Source organism: Thamnophis sirtalis, unplaced genomic scaffold (genome assembly GCF_051295495.1).
Source record: "Thamnophis sirtalis isolate CommonGarterSnake01/CBP01778 unplaced genomic scaffold, rThaSir2_p1.2 scaffold_1, whole genome shotgun sequence".
Taxonomy (NCBI): domain Eukaryota; kingdom Metazoa; phylum Chordata; class Lepidosauria; order Squamata; family Natricidae; genus Thamnophis; species Thamnophis sirtalis.
The window spans coordinates 145106567-145125181 of NW_028261381.1; the positions used below are offsets into that span (position 1 = coordinate 145106567).

General features: G+C 44.3%; 1 protein-coding gene across 1 annotated transcript in view; it reads left to right on the forward strand.

Annotated features, from left to right (window-relative positions):
- TDRD9 (tudor domain containing 9) overlaps positions 1–18615 on the forward strand; it is an 87517-nt gene that overhangs the window by 14876 nt on the left and 54026 nt on the right. Inside the window, exons 2-3 of the mRNA XM_087704742.1 lie at positions 6310–6416; positions 17813–17904. Of these exons, the coding sequence (XP_087560868.1) occupies positions 6310–6416; positions 17813–17904 (199 nt within the window). The remainder of the gene's footprint in view (positions 1–6309; positions 6417–17812; positions 17905–18615) is intronic.

The window sequence follows — 18615 nt, forward strand, 5'->3', positions numbered from 1 at the left end:
TGAATATATGGGCAGAGAAAACAGAGCCAGAGACAGAGCAGAGAAGGGGGAGGCCAAGGAATCTGCGGTATATCAGCGAGACCAATCGGGAAATCAGGCAGGAGCCAGCGAGGAAAAATAGGGGGAAATTTGAAATCGCCAATCATGCAGACCCTGGAGCCTCTCTGTGCCAGGGCGCAGGCCAAGGATGGCACTGGCGCTAGTGCTGCATGGTGATCGATAAGGATGGCTGAGGGACAGTTGAGGGATGGATGAAAGCTCCCGCTGAACCGCCTGTCCCCCCAGCGGCTGCCCGACGAGACGGAGCTGAGGCGGAGGCCAGGGCCTAAAAGGGCGCGAAAATACCTTCGCCCAAAATAGCCGCCGCAACAGCGTGGGAGGGAGAGGACGAGCGTGGGACACGTGCGGCTAAAACCGCCAGCCCCGCTCGCCTCTGCGGCAGGCTACACGTTTACTGGGGTCAGAAATGAAGAAACTGCAGAAAAACAATAAAAAATGGCCAGCGCAGCTTTGCTGCGTCTCCTAAAAGCCTCACCACCGATCGCCGCGCCTGTAAAAGACAAGCGGCAGGCCTCCGAAGCCGGCTGCGAGCACGCGGCCTGGAGAGCCCTCCCCCATTCACCCGTCTGCCTCCCAGCCTCCAAGAGGCTTAAGTGCAGCAATCCAGGCTGCTCAGGGACGAAGAAGGAAGAAAAAAGGAAAAGGAGTTTAAAGAGGGAAAAGACCAGAATTGGAGAGTCCAAGCCAAAGGGAAAAAAACCAAGTAGCTGGAGCTCACAGAATTCAATCCGATCGGGCTGGACTGAGAATTTTTTCTGGAGGACGTGGCCACGCAAGGAGGCGTGGCCAGGGAAAAGACTTCTCAGTCCAGGGCAAGCAGACTGAAATAACCCATGCTTGGACTCTCCAAGCAGTGTACAGGAGAATGGCCCATGCAGGGGGTCACACGCACATGTGCAATGGGACACCGGGAGTTGTGCGTGCACTGCATTATGGGGGTGCGCGCGCTTTCGGCACGCCATGCCAAAAAGGTTAGCCATCACTGGCCTTGGCAGCATCGGAGTCCCTTGACCGGATTGCGCCACTACGGCCACTCCGAGGTGGCGGATCCCGGAGGCCTCCTTGGTTCACCGAGGAGCTCCGGGAGAGGAAGCGCCGGAGGAGACGCCTAGAGCACCTATGGAGGTCCGATAAATCCGATTCGAACCGAGCACTCTTAACAACCTGCACCAAGGAATACATCAGGGCACTTAGGGCAGCAAAAAGATCTCATATTGCCACCTTGGTTGCGTCCGCTGAGTCTCGTCCAGCCGCCCTGTTTAGGATAACCCGTTCCCTCCTAAATAGGAGGGATACGGGGGACCCCTTGCAGGGTAGGGCTGAAGACTATGTCCAGTTCTTAGCGGACAAAGTTGCTCGGTTTCGGTCGGATTTGGACTCCACTTTTGCAGATCCAGCCGAGGCACAGGTGGATAATCTGGCAGACCATCGCTGGGTTGAGTTTCAGGATGTTGCCCCAGGGGACGTGGACAAGAGCTGTGAGTGCCTCCACTTGTGTACTGGACCCGTGTCCCTCCTGGCTGGTTGCCAACAGCGGAGAGGTGACACGAGGCTGGATCCAGGCAGTTATTACCGCCTCCCTTCGGGAGGGGCACTTCCCCGCCGCACTTAAAGCGGCGGTGGTGAGACCCCTCCTGAAGAAACCATCTTTGGATCCAGCCGTCCTTAACAACTACCGTCCAGTCTCCAACCTACCCTTTGTTGGGAAGGTTGTTGAGAAGGTGGTGGCCTCCCAGCTTCAGCGGTCCTTGGAGGAAGCCAGTTACCTAGACCCATTCCAGTCCGGCTTCAGGCCTGGTTACAGCACAGAAACCGCTTTGGTCGCATTGACCGATGATCTCTGGAGAGCCAGGGATGGAGGCCATGCCTCCATCTTGGTTCTCCTTGACCTCTCGGCGGCTTTCGATACCATCGACCATGGTATCCTTCTGCGACGACTGCGGGAGGTGGGAGTGGGAGGCACTGTTCTGCAGTGGTTCTCCTCCTACCTCTCGGACAGGTCGCAGTCGGTGTTAGTTGGGGGGGCAGAGATCGACCCCTAGGCCCCTAACATATGGGGTGCCGCAGGGGTCGGTCCTGTCCCCCCCTACTATTCAACATCTACATGAAACCGCTGGGCGAGATCATTCGGAGGCATGGGATAAGATACCACCAATACGCAGACGATACGCAGTTGTATCTGTCCGCCCCATGCCAACTCAATGAAGCGGTGGACGTGATGAACCGGGGTCTCGAAGCCGTTAGGGACTGGATGAGGGCCAACAAGCTTGTACTCAACCCGGAAAAGACCGAGTGGCTGTTGTGTTTTCCTCCCAATAATTTGGCCAGTGTACCATCACTCAGGCTGGGGGGGTCAAATATTACACCCCTCAGACAGGGTTCGCAACTTGGGAGTCCTTCTGGATCCACAGCTGACCTTTGACTACCATCTGTCTGCTGTGACCAGGGGGGCATTTGCTCAGGTTCGCCTGGTGCGCCAGTTGCGACCCTACCTGAACCGGGAGGCTCTCACAACAGTCACTCGTGCCCTTGTGACCTCTAGGCTGGAATACTGCAATGTGCTCTACATGGGGCTGCCCTTGAAGAGCATCCGGCGACTTCAGCTAGTCCAGAATGCGGCCGCGCGAGTGATTGTGGGTGCACCTCGGTTCGCCCACATAACACCTATCCTCCGCGAGCTGCGCTGGCTACCTGTTGATCTCCGGGTGCGCTTCAAGGTGCTACTTACCACCTATAAAGCCCTTCATGGTAGTGGATCTGGGTACTTGAGAGACCGCCTCCTGCCAATTACCTCCTCGCGACCCATCAGATCGCATAGATTGGGCCTCCTCCGAGTTCCATCTGCCAGTCAGTGTCGACTGGCAACTACGCGGAGGAGAGCCTTTTCAGTAGCAGCTCCGACCCTTTGGAACGATCTCCCCGTGGAGATTCGTACCCTCACCACCCTCCAGACCTTCCGCACAGCCCTCAAGACCTGGCTATCCCGTCAGGCCTGGGGTTAAAGATTATAATCCATCCCCGCCCGAATGATGAATGTTGCTCTATTCTTTTAATTATGTATTGTCCTATATGTCATTGTATGTATCCCCCTCCTATATAAGTTGTAAGCCGCCCTGAGTCCCCTCAGGGAAAAGGGCGGCCTATAAATAAACTTATACAAATACAAAATACAAATACAAATTACTGGAATGTACACACAGTGGCTCTCACCTGCCAGTAACTAGGCTGATACACTTTGCATCAAGATTCTGAATATTCTTCAAAGCAGTTCCTTGGAGAATGCATTGCAATTCTCTACTTGAAATGTGAGGGGGGGTCAAGGTTACTTTCACCGGGGCCTCTCTCTCCAAGAAGGATTACAGCTAGACATTTCCATTCTTTAGCCATGTTCAGCACTGTGATAACACACAAAATTAGCCTAGTGCATGGCCACCTATCGCATACAAATAAGAAGCTTGCAGTTAGCACAAATTTAATTTAATTTGGTGGGTATGACCAGCTTGTGGCAAATTCTTTTTTTTCCCCATATTTTTTTTAATTTTCCATTTCCATAACATATAATCACATGTATACTATTACATAGCCAATATCATGTTGTATTATTAAGTAATTACATCAATTCATCTTGCCATCAACTAACAAAAAAAAGGAAAGAAAAACCAGTTATTGGCTCTTCTGTTCTCCATACACCATATTTATACCTTATCCGACACTTTCTTCCACCTCTCTCCTCCCCCTCTCTACCTCCTTTCTTCCCTCTATCATCCTTTTCTACTCTACTTCCCCTTCCTTTCTCCTTCTCTTCTCTCCCCTTACCACTCCTCCTTCTACACCTCATCTCCCCCCCCTTACCCTCTCTCCTATCCCTCTCTTCCTATCTTTCTTCTCTCCTCTGCTTCCCACTCTTCCTCTCATTCACTTGGTGTAGTTCAGCTTCTGAGCAAACTCCATTTTGTGTTGATGGTATTTATAATTCCATTTCAATATACATTAAAAAGAAAAAAATAAGGCATAGCAGTATACATGTACAATCATATTACCTTAAAATCCAACACCCCTCCTCCACAGCTTGTGGCAAATTCTATAGGTTGAGAATATATGAAGAAGTATTTATCTTCCCCGAATCTCCCATCATTGTTCATTTTATGATCTAAAGCAGTAGTTTTATAAAGGGAGACAGAAAAACCCTTTACTTTCAATACAGTCTTTTGGAGAATTGATAAAGCCTTTCCTGTTAGGAATTTAACCTCAGAATCTGCAAATTGGAGTATGAATATTTATTTAAGAAACATAAGAATAATATAAGAAGCAACATCAGAAGACCTTTTTTGTTGATATTCAAAATTACATGAGTTTGGCAACCTTACACTGTAAATGTACAATACAGATAAAATAAAGATGCAAGTTGTCCTCGACTTACAACAGTTTGTTTCGTGACTGTTTGAAGTTACAACAGTAGTGAAAAAAGTGACATGATCATTTTTCACATTTATGATCATTTCAGCATTCCCATAGTCATGTGATTTACATTTGGATGCTTGACAACTGATTCACATTTATGATGGTTGCAATGTCCCTGAATTACGTGATCCTTTTTGCGACCGTCTTGCAAGCAAAGTCAGTGGAGAAACCAGATTCACTTAACAACTATGTTATTAATTCAACAACTGCAGTGATTCGTTTAACAAATGTAGCAAGAAAAGTCGTATTGGGGCAAAAAAAATGGGTCAAAACTCACTTAACAAATTTTTCACTTAGCAACATAAATCTTGGATTCAATTGTAGTAGTAAGTTGAGGACTAGCATTTACTGTATGTGTGCTATTGCTGACAATGTAATTTCAGCTGTGTGCTACACGCTGCCATACACTATTAAGGTTAAAGCCACATACTATTTAACAGAGCAGACTTTTGTTAAGTGCTGCCTTGCAATGTTTAGGTGCATCAATATTTGCTGTGATAGGACAGTTTTTTTCTTTTCAGTGCTGTGATAGCACAGCATTTTCTAGCAAACAGTAATGTGGATTTCCCAAAGGTGCTTTTTTTCAGGAGGCAGCTGGACATTTCTTTGAAGACATTTCACTTCTCATCCAAGAAGCTTCTTCAGCTCTGACTAGATTGTGGGGAATTAGATTGTCCCTGGAGACATGTGTAAAGAATATAAATCCTTCCGTTCCCCATCATCCAGTCAGAGCTGAAGATTTTTGGATGAGAAACGAAACATTTTCAAAGAAAAAGCAAGTCCAGTTGCCTCCTGAAGAAAAGCACCTTTAGGACAACCATGACCTGGATGACTGAGAATCTCCATAGACTTTATTAATGTGAGTGACAATACAAGTAATAGTATCTAAAGAATGGAAAGAAAAGTGTTAGTGCTGTTGCCATTATGAGCAGCACATTCTTAATCTTTCCCCTTAAAAAGAAAATCCCAGAGATTAAAAAAAGAGGGAGATACAGGTGCTTGGTCAAGAAGAGTTTGGTGTTGCATAAGAGCATCATTATGGTTGAAAGCACACCCTTGGGTTGAGAGAGTGGTTGGCATCCGTTTTACATTAAACTTCCAGTCTTTTCCTTATGGAAGCACTGACCTTGGGATAGGGAATTGGGCATTAAAGTGGAAAATAAGGCCCCAAAATGATTGAGGTTTGTGAAGGGATGCTGTCAGAAATGCTTGTGTTCAAGAGAGTAATTTCCAGTGGCTTTGCTCCATCTTATTTTTTTCCCCACTTAAATTTTCATACTTTACTTGCCTTCTTAATGCTCTGTCACTTTCTCTTACTAATGACATTAGTAGAATGCTGGAATAGTTAGTTCCCTGTCATTTTTTTAAAAAGTGTATCAGCTCTAGTTTAGGTTTTACGCAATATGTCTATTCTTATTTCTGCTTGGTAATGAAACTCAATATGTCATGACCAGCAGTTGTAATTTTGCCACATATGTGACATTTCTAAATACTTAATTCCATTGTTTATATGGTTAAAGTTGTCTCTTTTAACAGTTGCATAGGTTACCCCGCTCCTTTTATCCTCCTCTTTAATAGATTTAGCTAGGTTATTTCTCTTTCTGCGCTTTAGTAGCACTAATAACTTGTTTGGCTTCCCTCTGTAGATTCTTATAAACTTCTCAATCTGCATTGGATCAGAAAACTGGCCCGTAACTAATATGCATCTTCATAAAATTACTCAGAGCTTGTTAGTCAGATTTTTTATTATAAGTTTTCATTTTAATTCATCTTTTTTTTAACTTCTAGGACACGTGTGTTGCAAAATGATGGAGAGGAATATATTAAAAGATATAGGCAATTGGAGGTAAAAGAACTTGAGGCAGAAGGTGGCCGCTGTTCTTCCTATAAACCAGGTATTTTCCCACTTCTTATCTTAGAAATCCTGTCCAATTGTGCATTAAGCATAAAATGGACTGTGAAATGTGGCATTTAGGAAACATTGGAATAAGATACTGTATATGAAGGAATGGCTCTTTTTTTATCCATTTCATCAGCAAGAGCTGAGTATGCCAGGAACGGAGAACATCCAGTGAAGCTGGCTGAAAGAAATTAGAAAAGAGATGGAAGGAAGGAAGCACTTCTTCACATAGCCCTTATGCTAACCTTTTGGATTCATTAACATAAGACACAGTTGTGACCACTAACTTGGGCAACTTTAAAAGTAAATTGAGTAAATTAATGGACAACTATGGACAGCTATTGATCTTTATAATACTATGCCTTGGCTATTTGATTAAGATCAATTGTAGATAACCTAAAATTACTTACTTGTCTATTTGGTTTGCCTCCCATCTTTTTTATGCAGGAACTCAGTATACCATACATAATGCTCTTTCCTCCTATTTTCCTCCACAACAATCACCCTAGGAAGAGAGATTGGACTGAGAGACAGTGATTGGCTAAAACATTACCCATTGATCTAAGATGAAGCAGAATCGGAGTGTTCCCACTCTTAGTTCTATGTGTTTACTTAACAACCCATGATCCTTGCTTAATGACAGTAATAGGGACTGTAGGGATTGCCATTGCTAAGTGATGCAGTCACATGATAATGCACTTTATGACCACGTCATTTAGTGATGGAAATTGGTACCCCAATTGCTGCTATAACCTGAGGACTGCCTTGTAATTGACTAACCTGTAACTACACTGATCAGGCAGCTGCACCTTGTGTCAGGTTGTAAATGTGGAATTTTCTTTCACGACATCTCAATATAAAGTGAATTGTAGTAATCTCACTGAGATGACAAGAATGTGAACATCTGTTCCAGCTATGTAACCCAACTATCTGCTGGTTGATTTTACTGATGAAGCTTGTTACCATTTTTCTGTTTTACCATTCTACAGCCTGCATTAACAACGTATTGAATCTGAAATCAAGCAATCTTACTTTATTTTAACAGAACAATTAGGAAATTAAAACAAATATTTTTGGGGCCACACTTGAATGCTAGGTCTCAGACATGTCTCTCTATTTAATTAATATAATTAATGCATTAGCTGTACTTCCAGCAACATGAATTATTTATCTATAAATGTGTCAAAGTGATAATTTAAGAGCTAACCAGCTGATGCAATGAGGGGAATGAGTCAGCAGAGTCTTTGGCTATTACCTCTTTAAGAGCCCGTGTAATAAGAGGAGACTCTACTAGAGTGTTGGTTGGTTTTCCTGCTGTAATTGCTGTTGTTTAGATACTGCTTGTAGCATGTGTATGTATAGTATTCCTATATTCTTATTGTAGATAAAAACTACTATTTGATACAAACCATTGTTGGCTATACTTGCTCCTGTGTTGATACACGTGATGTGCACACTCTTGACAATATAAATTTTTTAAAAATGCCTGAATCTCAATGACTCGGAACATTTTACACTATAAAAAACTAGAACAACATATTAAAGAACAAAGAGATGTGCACTGAGAGGAAGAATATTATGCCAAATAAAACATTTAATATTTTAAATAGTTTGGATCATTGATGTTACATTTAAAACCCAATTAGATGAAATACTAATGAGTAAAAGCTAGGTAAAGATTTTGTGCATATAGAAATATAGAAAAGGAAATAAGCAAGATGTGTCTTAAGTGGCAAATTCTAGTGATGAGAATAAGGAAAAAGGGAAGTGTTTGGCAATATAAATGTTTATACATATTGTCACCTTCATTATGTCTTCTAATAGAGGGATTGGATAGGGGGTGGAATCTTATACTACAATTATTTATAATTGTAGTATAAGATTACCACTTTAAGAATAAAGTGGTGTCCTGGGAATCTTTTCTGAAGAAACTGAAGATGAAAATGTGTATTAGCTTTAACTAGAACGTAGATGGGAATAAAACACTTCCTCCATTTATGCAAGGCAGTGTTTTCCTGCAGTCCTGTTTGGAACTGTATACATTTTTTTTAGTTTTCTAGTTATTAACCAACACATTTTTAGGCACATGTCAGTGAACTTCTGGGATCATTCTAGCAATGCTTGAAATATTTTTCTTAGCAGCTTGAAATATCTTCTAGCTCATTTGGTCAAATTGTACAGAGCTCTTGATGTTTCCATACTGACATCTTTGCATTTGCCAGGGGGTGGATACCAGCCAGTTCTATAATGTTGTGACAATATATATGAGTCGTTCAGAAGAAATGCATACTTAAAAATAGCCCAATATTAATAATAGAATTTTGTTATCAACACTATAACTCTTAACATAAGAATGGCTTATTTTTAGTTACCATACTATAGTAATTAGTTATCTTAGTTATTAAGCTCAGATATAAACAGTTCACTTTACTTAAATTTACTGCATCACAAACAAGGAAATAGGGTTTTGCGATTTAGAACATGCCATGATTATAAGTCTGTTGGTTAAAGTTCTGGCTTGTTCGAAACCTCTTAACTGTTTGAACAAGACAATGCACATTACTCTGAGTATATGTCTATTTAGTGTTGGTCAGATCATACCTGAATATTTCACCAAGTTCTGAGCATTGTATTTTAGGAAGGACATTGTGAAACTGGAGCATGTCCAGGTTAGACCATTAAATGTTAAATGGAATAACAAGCCTAGAAGAAACCATTAGAAACATTGGATTTGTTTTGGAGAAGATTATAGAGAGACATAATAGCTCTTTTCAGGTACTGGATGTCATGTGAAAGATAGAGGATGGTTCAGAGTTATTCCAGAAGACAGGACAAGAACATAATGGCTTAAATTACAAGGGAAGTATATTTGGTTGAATATCAGGAAAATATTTAAATTTGCTCTATACTGGAACATAGTGCTTCAGTAACTGACTGAATTAATTCAGTAGCCAGGGCCTAACACACTGAAGCACAGAACAAGCATACTGGTTGTTGGGCTTATATAACAGAATGAAATGCAAATCCGCCAATTGCATTATAGGTATTCTTTTCTTAACTTCCATTTGTTTAGCGACCAGTCAACATTATGGTGGTACTGAATAAGGAGACTTTATTATTGGTTCTCAAAATTCTGGCTGTTGTAGCCCCTCTATGATAATGTTTCCAAAATTCGGGCCTGATCTGGCTGACCCACATATATGGTTGCTCTTTGGCTGCCCAACTACCTGCTGCTGCTAGCTGCCCCACTGTTTCACCCACTTCATTAGGTGCCACTGCTATATTTGCCAGAACCTTCTTTCACATGGTCTCCTTTCACACTAGTGCAATGTGGGGATTGTCTTGCGGCCAGCCAGGGCCGTCTTTTATAAAAGAAGCCATATGAAATAAGGCCTCAGCTATGCCGGATCAAAATAACCTTTCTAGCCTGATTTTGTGTGTACGTGTGTTGGCATAGCCAGAGCTATCTTTCATGGGCTAGCCAAAGAAGCCCAGTGTATGAAAGAAGACTTGGCTGTTGTGTGGGCATGGCTTCAGGCACGGCTGGGTGGCAGGGGCAGTTAGCACCAGGGAGTAAGTGAGTATCTAAAATGGGTGTTTTGTCTGCAGAAGCATTAGAAGAGCTGTAGGCTGTTCACTGCACTTGAACCCTCCCCACCTATCTCCCCCCCCCGTCTCGGGCGGGGGGATAGGTGGGGAGGGTTCAAGAGCAGTGAACAGGCTGCAGTTCTTCTAATGCTTCTGCAGACAAAAAAATCACTATTTCTGCTGTCTCTAATCCAGAACTATGCAAAGTAATTATGCAGTTGGATTAGGAAGATCCAGATTAGGCAGAGATTCAGATTCAAAGGACAAAATATAACATAGTGCCATGGGTGAACATCTGTGGCTTTTTCTGGAAAGTGTTATATGAAGGTAAACCCAAAACACCAGTGATTGATTATTTATGATAAAAGATCAAAATAATTAGTAAAGGGTGCAAGTATAGTTTCTGAACTTGAGACTGACCACTTGGTAGTGCCAAAACTAGAACTTTAGAAAAAATGAAAAAAGAATGAAAGTAAAATTTGAAAAATGGAATGAAACCACAAAATATCACCTAGCAATGAAAATTGATGCTGTAGGTCAAGGACTACCTTAGTTGCAAGGAATGTATTCAGGAGATAAGGAACAATTAAAAGAGAAAACAAGCAGAATGATTTTGATGAAAATAAAAAAGAAGTTTTAAAAGTGGGTGAAAAATGAAGCAAGAAGCTTGCAGCAGAGTGAAGTGAATTACAAATAAAAGTGATGAAATTATTTCTGATGAAATAAGGCTGCAGATATAGATGATATGAAGGGAAATAGCTGAACTAAAATGTTAATATGGCTTGCTTACAAATAGTTCCCTGATAGGACTGAATGCAAAACACATAAGAGGATTGATTTTTGTTAAATGTTCTGAAAAGATGTTTGGCAGAATTCTGGTTTAAAGGACATAGAAGTGATGACTAAAGAGCAGCGTAGTGGCTTAGTAATGAAGCCGCTCACCTCCCACTTGGAAGATTGACAGATGTAGCAGCAGATGTTTGTCTCCTAGAGTGCAAAGAAAAATATATTTTGTATGGGAGTAAAAAAAGGGAGTTTAGAGGTGATGAGTAAAATTTGGGAAGTGTTTTTGTTGGGCATAGGGCAGTGATGGCTAACCTTTTGGGTGCTGTGTGCCCAAAGAGCATATGCAACCCCATATGCAATGCACATACGTTCACGTCCCTCCTTCCAGATGCGGAGGGGGGGGAACGACCGTTTTGGCTTTCAGGTTGGTGCAGGAGGCCTTTCAGGCCCAAAACAAGGCGCGGGGGGCATGCACATGTGAACCCCCAAAATGCAATGCGAACACTACACACACATATGCCCTGCCCCCCCTGTGCATGCATTGGTGTCCCACCCACATGTGTCCCACCTCTGCACATGCACGTCAGGGACTCGAAAACCAGCTGGCCAGCGGGAGGCATGCATGAATGTGTGGTGGAGCTGGGCTGGGGCGATGGTTGCCATGTCCACAGAGAGGGCTCTGCATGCCACCTGTGGCATGTGTGCCATAGATTCACCAACACGGGCATAGGATATTCAGATTTCCAAAGAATATAAGCCAAAGATTTCTTTGTTGATTCTTTATATTGTGTTATTCTTAGAAGATAACAATCAATGCCATAGCAAAGAATGTTGGACGTCAATTAGAAAATCTGTGCATTGACAAAATTTTCGTCTCAATTGCAATAGACCGAACTGCTTGGATCTGCACATATGCTATGTCAATACATTATGACATACTTGGTACTGGGAAGAATTCAGTGTGTACGTGGACCAAGACCTGCTAAAGAACTGGCTTTACATAGCTATAAATTAATAAATAACAATTTATTAGGTGTTGCTGAGTCCGCAGAGCACATTAAGAATAAATAACATTACGGCTTAATGTGTGTAAACTAGAGTATCTGTTATCTTTCTAAATTCATTATTTCAGATAAATGGTGCATATGAATGAGAATAAATTTCAGTTAGATTATTGAGATAACAGTTCTTGCATTCATTTCTTTTCCTGTGCGCTGCTGGGAGAGTCCAAGCATGAGTTAAACTCAGCCAATCTGCCAAGGACTGAATCGAAACTTTAGCCACGCCTCTGTTGTTGCTTGACTTCCAGTTTTGTCAATTCAGACAAAGCCCAGTGGACGTGTTTCAAGTTTCTCTCAGTCTTTTGGGCCTGGATAGGGATGCTGTTCGTCACCAGAAGGCCTTGGAGAAACAATTCAGCAAGGCCCAGCAACAGGCTCAGTCCTCCAGACAGACCCCTCCCAGGGATCCCTCGCCCGACACCCAGGCCAGTCACAAGCCTCCTATTTCTGAGAGTGAGGGGGTGGGGCAGGAGTTCTCCCCCAAGACCTCGCTAGCTATGGCAGGTTCCCCAGGCTCCCCAGGGCCCTTGATGGCTGACCATGCGGACCTTTTTGACTGCCCATCTGAGGGGAAGGAGGAGTTAGCACCCCCAGGTCAACTGGCACCGCGACTCCCTCTGAATCAACCAACCACCAGGGACTGCCCTACAGAGGATTGGGGACCCGATCTCTGCTGAGATGCAGGACGTTATTGCCAGGGCCATCTCCCAGGGGATTGAGGCAGGGTTGTACGAGCAGGCTAAATGCCCACGCAAACCCCATTTCACTCCTGCCCCTGCTTCCCCCAGGGAAGCTCCACAGGCCCAGCGATCTCCCCCCCCCCCATTCCTCGCTTGATAGTGAGGATTCTGCCTGGGAGGAGGACATTCTGCCCAACCCTGAGCCCGACTTCTCAGGGGATGAGGGTGTGTTTCCAATAAACCTGCCTTTACCGGTTTGTTTAAGAATACCAATTTCAAGACTATTTTGAATAAGGCAAAAGCCTCTACCCATTTGGGTTCTTCCGCCCCATACTAGGCTGCCCCTGATTCCTCTAACCTCAGTGAGGGTTTGTTTGAGGAACCGGTTCAGGCACAGACATTGTCCCCATTCCCAAATTATTCCTCAACGTAGTGCAGAAGCAATGGCCACAGCCAGGCACCCTTGCCACCCCCAGTGGTAGCGACAGGAAGCTGTACATGTGGATGCTAGTCTGGAGGATTTACTGAAGTTATCCACGGTGGCTGCGCCCATTTCTTCCTCAGTACTAGGAAGGGCTCAAGGCAGAGGACAAGAGAGCAGAGAAGGCCTGCCATAAAACTCATCAGGCAGTGGCTTGGGCGATTAAGACGTCCGCCTCTGCGTCCTTTCTCTCCAGAGCCTCCCTCCTCTGGTTGAGACAATTACTCATCAAACTTCTGGCGGGGGGAGAGCAGGCTTAGGCAAGATGTCAATAAGATCATTGCAGCTACAGAATACATGGCTGATGCCACCTTGAACACTGCCAAGTTTGTATCTAGGGCCCTAGCTTCCAACATCACCACCCGGCGCCTCTTATGGCTTAGAAACATGGACATGAGGTCAAAGTGGAAGCTTGCTTCCACTTGTCCTTATTGAGAATAAGGATAAGAAGAAAATCATGCCCTCGGTCACCAAGAAATCTGAGCGTAGGGGTTCCAACTTCTATAGAAAACAACCCTTTTGGGCCGCTGAGCTGGCTTCCATCTCAGGCTCCTTTCAGCGTCCCTACTCCCAGAGCGCTGACAGGTCACAGGACCGTCAGTCCTTTTGTGACAGAGGCCGCCAAAAGAACTTTTCCAAACGGCCCTTCTGCGGAGGGGTCTGGCTCCAGACTATTCTGATGGTGTAAGTGACCACCAGGGGATGGCTCCCATCTGAGGGCGTCTTCAGTTATTCCACGCCTAATGGGAGCGAACCACGTTGGACCAGTGGGTTCTGCAAACGATTCGCATAGGCCTGACACTAGAATTCATCTCACCTCCACCTTGTCACTTTATCCGGTGACCAACTCCCTCCTGCCTTGTCAAGAAGACTCTCATAGAACAGGAGATCCTTCATCTCAGGGAGATCAGGCCATAGAACCGATTCCACCCAGTCAGGAAGGGACAGGGTTTTATTCCATACTGTTCCTTGTCACAAAGAACTCGGGGAGGGGGAGTGTACTAGATTTAAAAAAAGCTAAACCATGACATAGCATATAAGAGGTTCAAGATGCAGTCCCTCCAGTCAATTTTGGGCATCAGGCCGGGAGATCTACTAACGTCAATAGATCTCAAAGAGGCATACCCCATCCGCAAGGCCCACTGCAGATTCTTGAGTTTCTTTTATGCGGGCAACCACTACTAGTACAGGACCCTGTCATCGGTCCCCAGAACGTTTACGAAGAGTCTCGCAGCGGTAGCGGCCTTCCTCAGATCTCGTCCAGTGCAGCTCCAATGCTACCTGGATGACATTCTCATCCCGTCGCCATCCCGCCAACATGCAACATAAGACTTACAGTATACAATGAGGATCCTCCAGGAACACGGATTCTCGGTCAACCTGGAAAAAAGTCATCTAGAGCTGACCACCAATCTGCAGCACCTCGGCACCATCATAGATATTGACGGTTGTCAAGTCTCCCTGTCTCTGGAACGGATGGCAAGCCTCAGGACCCTGGTGCAACAGGTACACCAATTGCGTCAAGCTTCGATTGTGCAATTGTCCTAGCTCTTAGGCAAGATGATATCCTGCCTGTCCATCATGCCTTGGGCAAGACTTCACTCTCGATGGCTGCAGTAGCATCTCTTACCGCATCAAGGGGCCAACCACAGCAACTTGCCAGTGTCGATTCTGGTCTCTCCTCAGGTGCGTCGCTCACTTGGGTGGTGGATGTCCCCTGCCCTGGCGAAGGGCACCTTCTTCAAGAAGCCAGACTATCTGACCATCACGAGGGATGCCAGCCTTTTCGGTTGGGGGGCTCACCTCCACAACCAAATAGCACAAGACTGGTGGTCAGTGACCGAGGTAACACCCAGCATCAACTGGCTATAGTCCAGAGCAGCGAGACTTGCCCTTCTCCACTTCCAGAACAGTATCCAGAGACATCATGTGATGATTTTCATGGACAATGTAGTGGCCAAGGCACACATAAACCGCCAGGGGGCACCCGCTTCAAGTCCCTGATGGCGGAGGCCAAATCCCTGGGAAGGTGGGCAGAATGACACCTGTGCTCGATTCATTGTCCCTTCTCCCCAGGGTGATTCGGAAGATCCTGTTGGAGGGTGCAGAGGTTCTGCTTGTGGCTCCCTTCTGGCCCAGGTGTCAATTTGTAAAGCGTTTCCATGACTATTATCAAATTTACATAAAAAAGAGAAAAGGGAGGAGAATGCCATGCATACCTTTGGCAAGAGTCAGGTCTCATATTTCTACAGCTAGCATGTGAAATGTGCACATTCATAGCCTGCCGCAGCACCTTGTTGGTGGATGTGATTTATGACACAGACAGAAGGGAGGAGATACAGGGGTAAAGTTCAGACGCCTAGGATATACGATGCCACCTGGAAGTCCTTTGAAAAATGGTGCACAACATGCAGGGTGACAGCAACCGCGGCTACTGTTCCACAGGTTCTGGACTATTTACAGGATGGACTAGACCAGGGTCTGGCGCGTAACACACTCAGGTGTCAGGTGGCTGCCTTGTCCACGATCCTGGCACCTGATATTCATCCCTTGGGCACCATCCCATCATCCGTAGTTTCCTGTGGGGGCACCACCAACCTGAGATCTCCGGTTGTCCATCGTTACCCATCATGGGAAATTGAGGTTGTGTTATGGGCCCTGATAGGCCTGCTGTTTGAATCACTACAGTCCGCCAGTCTGAAACATCTGACATTTAAGACCATCTTCTGGAAGAAGGAAGACGTGCCTACAACTCAAGAATGGACTTTGAAAGTTATAAACTTAGCCAAAATGGCAAAAATTTCAGCATATCTTAACGAACATTCAAACGAGAGATATAAACGAGACTGGGAAAAATGGATTGGCTATACACAAAGCAAATATGGGACTAAGAAACTCCAGATAGCCTATGCTTAAGATTAGCAATAACTTAAACTGTTTAAAGTTTGGGTAACAGTAAGAAGCTGAGTTCAACGTAGAGATTTTATTGATCTTTTTTCCCCGGTGCTTTGTTTTAGGACATTTTAGACTGTGTTTGTTAAAAAGTTATACCGTGTACGGGCTCTGGGAAGTCGGGGGGAGGGAAGGGAGGTGGGGTTCTAGGGGGAGGGGGGAAATATAATATGTGGTAGATCTTAAAGCACATGATTGCACTTGTATACTGTGGCTTTTTAATGTTAGTCTAAAAATAGGACAAGCTGAACATACTGATAGACAATAGAGGTACACCGAAGGGAGGAGCAGAGCGAAAGAAGAAGGAGGGGTGGAGAGGGTGGGAGAGAGGATTGGAGGCAGGAGGAGAAGGAAGGGAGGGAATGTATTGGGAGAGAGGAGTGATAGAGGGGGAGGGGAAGTAGGAAGTAGAGGGGTATGTTGGAAGGAAGAATGAAAGTTGGAGGGGGGTGAAAGAGGGTGTATGGTGGGTCAAGGTGGTATATTGGGTTTGTATTTTGGGGGGTATTGTTTATAAAAGTGAGGGCTGTGTTTATTATTCAATGTTATATGCCCCGGTTATGCACAGTATACATGTGATTGTATGGAATGAAATGGAAATAAACATATTTTCAACAAGAAGACCATCTTCTTAATTTCCATCACTACCACGTGGCGAATCTCGGAGTTGGCATCCCTGTCAGTTTGGAAGGACTTGTGTCTGATACATTCTGACAGGGTGATCCTCCAACTGGATCTGGCATTTGTTCCCAAGATCAACTCCTGGTTCCACCTGGCCCAGGAGATCATCATCCCGGATTTCTGTTCTCATCCCAAGCATCCGAAAGAAAAAAGATGGCACACGATCGATGTTCGTAGAACTCTACATAAATACATCAAATGCATGGCAGCATTCAGCCGATGCAAGTCACTCTTCGTGTCTTTTCAACCTGCATCCCAAGGCCATAAAGTTTCTTCATCTACCATTGGGTGTTGGCTGCACACATGCATTGCCTTCGCTCACGTCCTTCAATCCAAGCTCGTGCCACGCCATATCACTACACATTCTAAGAGAAGCGCCGCCACCACCGTGGCCTGGGAGACCCAGGAACCAATAGAGGAGATTTGCAGTTTGTTCGGAACTACAAATTGGACAAGTTCGCTTCTGCGGAGGAGGCGTTTGGGAGGCGAGACTTTCAGGGCATTCATACCAGCTTAGAGACCCTGAACTCAACAGCTTCCCGCCCTAGTGACACTTAGCTTGGGACCCTCCAAGCAGCACATAGGAAAATGACCATTGGCTTACCTGAGGGGTTGTTTTCTGTGCGCTGCGGGAGAGTCCAGCCTCACCCACGGGTCTTTCTCCGCTATTCTGTACAGACCTTTTTTGGGGGAGATTTTTATGGACTTACTTGGTCAACCTTTCAACGCGCAACAGTCTACTCCTTGAAAAAACTGGAAGTCAAGGCAACACCAGAGGCATAGCTAAAGTAGTGCTGGGCAGTTTGGCTGAATTTAACCCATGCTTTCCCGCACTGCACAGAAAACAACCCTTCAGGTAAGCCAATGGTCATTTTCATCCTCCTACATGATTCCTGCCAAAAGCAGGTTCCTTCACTGTGTGAATGTTGCTGTGTGATAGAGCCAACTGTAGATCTTGTGCATAGTTGAAGGAATAGTTTGGATATTAAGAATGAGAAAACAGGCCACCATTCAGAAGAGATGCAAACTGTGGTGCTTGCATGAATCTCTTGTGCTAATTTGTGTTCAATGTTTATTGCTGACCTGATCTGTGGAAACTTGGATTTTGTGATCTCTGAGTACAGTATTTTGATTAACCGTATCTCTTCATTTGTGTCTCCAGGATCACCTCAGCATGAATCTACTTTTATGTCTTACATACCAGATGGCGATTACAAATACCCTGATTTGCCCATCTCAAGATACAAGGGAGAGGTTACCAATTTATTTTTAAATATAGCTAAAATTACAACTGTGTTAGGTCTTTCTTCCCCCCTGCCCCATCACTTTTCTTTGATTTCTTTTGATTTTGTCCATTAATGGTTTTTGTGATGCTGAATTAACTTTATTTTTCAGTCTTTCAAGCATGTCTGCATAAATATAAGTTTACATTAGGCTAACTGGGTTTGTTATTCATCCTATTTTAATGGGAAATTCACTGCCTCAGAAGGTAACAAGTGCAGAGCCAAAGATGCTGATAAATATGCCACTTACTTTGCAGATTCAAAAGACATATGTGTCCTGAAATGTTTTTCTTCAGCAGCATTGATGTGACAGTGGTAATCTTTTCTTTAGTTTGAATAATGTTGTCACAGTTATTTACACTTCAATAATGTCTCAAAGAAATTATTCAGAAGCATGGAGTCTTATACTTGCCAGGCATTTGACTTAAACACAATTTTCCAGAGCATTCTGTCCTTGTTTGCTTGTTTTAATGGAAAATGAATTTAACAATACAGTAAACGATCTTCTGCTGATTGTACTCCAGCAATCTAAGGGATGCTTCATAAATTAAATATAAGTGAACTAAAGGAGTGTTGGTTAAAAAGGATTGGAGAATAAAAGGAAATTCATGTATAAACAAATGTTTTATGGAATATGGCTTAAAAGTATGGGTTAAAAAAAAACAACAGTTAGTATTTAACA